Source organism: Cherax quadricarinatus, chromosome 51 (assembly GCF_038502225.1).
Source record: "Cherax quadricarinatus isolate ZL_2023a chromosome 51, ASM3850222v1, whole genome shotgun sequence".
Taxonomy (NCBI): Eukaryota; Metazoa; Arthropoda; class Malacostraca; order Decapoda; family Parastacidae; genus Cherax; species Cherax quadricarinatus.
In genome coordinates, this window is record NC_091342.1 from 18,258,566 (window position 1) to 18,263,657 (window position 5,092).

Here is a 5,092-nt window from a genome sequence, read left to right on the forward strand (position 1 = left end):
ATATATATATAGATATATATATATATATATATATATATATATTTCATTTACGTTGTGTATATACATTTTACTTCTATTGTATAAATGATTTAGAAAACCAACGAGTTGATGACCGTGACACTTGCGCAACATTTAGCAATGTTTATTGTTGAAACGTTTTACCAGCCAGTGGCATCATCAGTACTATAGAGAGAAAGACCGTGGAAGACGATACGATGAGTTTTAAGGTAATCAGTCCCTCGGGCTGGAGATGTGTGCAGTCCATCAGTCTTGATAAAAGTACAGCATTTGTGTGGAGAAGTGACTTACGTACTGCAGACAGGTTAGGTGAAGCAGTTGGAGGCGGTCTCGCCAGTGAAAAAAAATCCATTAATGGAAATAGGTCATGCTTATAGGTTAGGCAAACATTGAAAAATTCCCTGTACTAAGATCCCAAGATCTTCAACGTTTGCCTAACCTATAGTCATGACCTATTTCCACTAGTGGATATTTTTCACTGATGACGCCGCCTCCAACTGCTTCACCTCACCTGTCTGCAGTATACAAGGCACTTCTCCGCACATATGCTGTACTTTTATCAAGACTAATGGACTGCATACATCTCCAGGCTGAGGGACTGATTACCTTGAAACTCCTTCTCATCTTCCACCGTTCTTCTCTGTTTTGCACTGAAGAAGCCACTGACTGGCGAAACGTTTCCACAATAAAGATAACCCAGTGTTGCACAAGTGTCACATTCATCAACGTTTTACTTCGCTTCAGTAACTTAACGCGCAGATATACATCAAATTAATTTTATTTTCCCTCAGTGGCAACAAGTGCGATTTATTTCCCTTAATGGGAACAACAGGTGCGATTTATTTCCCTTAATGGGAACAACAGGTGTGATCTATTTTCCTCATTGGCAACAACAGGTGCGATTTATTTTCCTCAACAGGAACAACAGGTGTGATCTATTTTCCTCACTGGCAACAACTGGTGCGATTTATTTCCTTTATTAAAAAGAAAGTCATTTAACTGGTATGAACTGGCAAGCTGAGTCTCTTTTGCACGACTGGCCAGTCAACAGTCACATGGGTGTCCAAATTAGCCTAGTACACGGGTGTCTAAATTAGCCTAGTACACGGGTGTCCAAATTAGCCTAGTACACGGGTGTCCAAATTAGCCTAGTACACGGGTGTCCAAATTAGCCAAGTACACGGGTGTCCAAATTAGCTTAGTACACGGATGTCCAAATTAGCCTTGCACACGGATGTCCAAATTAGCCTTGTACACGGGTGTCCGAATTAACCTGGTACACGGTGTCCAAATTAGCTTAGTACACGGATGTCCAAATTAGCCTTGTACACGGGTGTCCGAATTAGCCTAGTACACTGGTGTCCAAATTAGCCTAGTACACGGGTGTCCGAATTAACCTAGTACACGGGCGTTCAAATTAGCCAAGTACACGGGTGTCCAATTTAGCCTACTACACAGGTTTCCAAAATAGTCTGGTACACGGGTGTGAAAATTAGACCAGTACACGGGTGTGAAAATTAGCCCAGAAAACGGGTGTGAAAAGCAACCCAGGACACGGGTGTCCAAATTAACCTAGTACACGGGTGTCCAAATTAGCCTAGTACACGGGTGTCCAAATTAGCATAGTACACGGGTGTCCAAATTAGCCAAGTACACTGGTGTCAAAATTAGCCTAGTACCCGGGTGTGCAAATTAGCCTAGTACACTGGTGTCTAAATTAGCCTAGTGCACAGGTGTCTAAATTAGCCTAGTACACGAGTGTCTAAATTAGCCTAGTACACGGGTGTCTTAATTAGCCTAGTACACGGGTGTCTAAATTAGCCTAGTACACGGGTGTCCAAATTAGCCAAGTACACTGGTGTCAAAATTAGCATAGTACACGGGTGTGCAAATTAGCCTAGTACCCGGGTGTGCAAATTAGCCAGCACACGGGTGTCTAAATTAACCTAGTACACGGGTGTCTAAATTAGCCTAGTACCCGGGTGTGCAAATTAGCCTAGTACCCGGGTGTGCAAATTAGCCTAGTACACGGGTGTCTAAATTAGCCTAGTACACGGGTGTCTTAATTTAATTAGCCTAGTACACGCGTGCGAAAACTCGCGGAGTAACAAGCGCGACCTGACATTGACGCCGCGCACGTGCTCCCACAGTGTGGCAGGTAAATATGTTGCCTTTACTTGTCTCACCTCATAATGACAAACGAATTAAAGGAATAATAATAATAATTAATAATAATAATAATAATAATAATAATAATTATAATTATAATAATATTACTATTTTATTAATTATAATAATATAGTCTTTTAAAATAAAATAATAATAATAATATAGTTTTTTCAAAATAATAATAAAATAATAATTAACACTGACAGTAAGTCACTAATAGATAATGCTATATTTACTATATACATAACTGTACAAACACATTGAAATAATAATAGTAATAAAAATAATAATAATAATAACAACAATAACCAGATTTTTTACAAATAAATACAACGGTAATAATTCTATAAAATTAATTATTATTATTAATGACAGTAATAATGATACGAAGAGTAACAACAATAATAACATTATTACCAGTAAAATAATAATTATATTAATAATGGCAAAAAATCAAATGTCATTATCGCTATCCTTATTAATGAACAGACGGTCAGATATTGTTTATCTAACAGTAAGGTTTCTAGGAAGCCTTTTATTATTGATAAAGAAATAAAGTTCGCTGATACTTGCTCACTGGGGCGCCAATCTCACCTCTACCTGCAATAACGGAGGCTTTCAACATACATATATGTACACTCATACACACACTCACAATATATATATATATATATATATATATATATATATATATATATATATATATATATATATATATATATATATATATATATATATATATATATATATATATATATATATATATATATATATATATATATATATATATATATATAAAATTTTATTATGTTTTAATTTCTCTTTGCTTTATTTCATGAAAAATATTTTTGTTTTATCATTATTATTATTGTTTAAAATATTATTATTGATATTATTATACTGTCAACATTTAAGTAAAAATAATTGTCTTGTGCATGTAGAATAATGTTGTGAGTTTAAAGGTAAAAAAAATTTGTCAGAACTTAGGCTGACTAAACGAGTGTCAGCGAGTGCTGTTTAGACTGTGTGTGTGTTTGGACAGTGTGTGTCGGCGAGGTCTATGTTTAGACAGTGTTTGTGTATCGGTGAGTACTATGTTGAGACAGCTTGATGCACGAGAGGCATGTTGACTGGTTGAAGTAGTAGAGAGAGGATAGTGGTCGTGGGAGTTGTGGTAAAGAGGTAGTTGGTAAAGGGCGTGGTTTAAAGAGGTTTAGTAGAAGGGGAAGTGGTTGGAAGGGGTAGTTGCTAAAGGAATAATTTACTGAAGGGGTTTTGTTTGAAAGGAATAATTGTTGAAGGGGTAGTGACTGCAAGAGCATGGTTGAAAAAATAAAACAGTGGGTGGAAGGGAGAGATGATGGGTGGGAGTAGTGGTTGCAGAGGTAGAAGTTGAATGGGATAGTAGTTAGAAAGGTTACTATTTGAAAGAATAGTGGTTAGAGAGGTAGAGGCATGAAAGCTAATAGTTGAAGGTGATAGTAGTAGAGGAATAACGTTGTAAGGGAACAAACTAGCAGGTAGCAAATGTAATCAGTGTAATGTGTGGTCATAAGTGTTGGGTGGAGCAAAGGGAAAAAAATATTGCGGTTAGGGGCGCAGGAAGCGCTAAGAAAGGGAGAGTGGTGGTTATGGTTAAGGGAAGCTGCAAGCGTTGTTAAAAAAAAAAATTCCCCTGGTTAAGGGGCGAGGAATTGTTCTGGCTGGTGGGGCAGGAATTAAAGGGAGAGGGGTTATCGTGGTTAAGGCAAGCGGGCAACGCCAAGGGGTAAAGGATTATTCAAGTTAAGGGAAGCGAGTAACGTGGACAAATAAGGATAATAATGGTTACAGCGAGCAGGAGACTCACCTGATGAAGGTCTGTCGGAGTATCTGGTACAGTAGACCCAGGCGGGCCAGTTGTTGGAGTCGTCGACGGGGACCTTAGGGTTGGCCAGGGCCTCTGGGTTCTCAGGGTACTTGTTCCCTCCGTTCTTGTGGTGCTGAGGTCTGGACCTCTGACTCAGGTCCACCGGCGATTCCGGGCTCTTGGGCGGCGTCCTTAACAGCAGTTCTGGGGTGCGGATGGTCGGCGGCTCGTTGAGTCGCGTCAAACCGAAGTCCGGCCGAAGGATGTTTTCGATGCTGAAGGGTAATGAGCGAGGACTCGGGGCGGTGGGTGGCGGGGAGTGAGGGACTTTTGACTCGTGCTGGGGTCTTGGTGAGGGCGGGGGCGGACTACGGGCGTCGTGTGTGGGCGGGGGTGGGCTACGGGCGTCGTGTGAGGGCGGGGTGGGCGGTAACGCCGGGCTGACGGGGGCAGGAGCGCCCATGACTGGAGACACTAGCGAGTTCGGCGTAGCTGTAGCGACTTGTTGCTGTCGCTCGAACTCCAGGGCCATTACGCACTCGGCACTACACCAGCTCCTGAGGGGCCTGCACAGTTCTGGGTGTCGTCCTGCGTGAGGAGACTCGCGTGTCAAACACACAACACGTCCTTACTCTCTGGGCTGACAGCCTGCTGTCACTCGGACATCTTACTACCGCCTCCTTGGCTTATATACTGACTCACGCCCCTGGGCCGCAGCCCAGCTGCTAGACTCCGCCCACCGGCCACCACGCCGCCATATGACTGACAGATGCCCCGCCTAAGCCACGCCCGTAACTACACCGACCAACCACGAGTAGCTTGGCTCACGAGGCTACGCCCAGCTCTTCCCCGTCATTGGCTAGGAAGTTGCTGCAGTGAGGGGACGCCTCCGGCTGCAAGTAATAGAGCTGTGTTGCTGATTGAGTCCCGCGTCCATAATGAAAGCTTGATACCGACAAATATCATGTGTTAATTCTTGCTGTCAACGTCTACCAGCTCCCCCACCCAATTTTATTTAAAATTCTCCCGTTGTGCTTCTGTTCTGGAGACAATGAA

The 5,092-nt window shown here is 42.0% G+C and overlaps 1 protein-coding gene across 1 annotated transcript in view; it reads right to left on the reverse strand.

The window, feature by feature from the left end:
• Positions 1-4,707, reverse strand: part of LOC128694734 (homeobox protein engrailed-1-B) — a 48,194-nt gene extending 43,487 nt beyond the window's left edge. Inside the window, exon 1 of the mRNA XM_053784997.2 lies at positions 4,037-4,707. Coding sequence (XP_053640972.1) covers positions 4,037-4,568 — 532 coding nt within the window. The 5' untranslated portion in view covers positions 4,569-4,707. The remainder of the gene's footprint in view (positions 1-4,036) is intronic.
• Between the last annotated feature and the right edge of the window lie 385 nt (positions 4,708-5,092).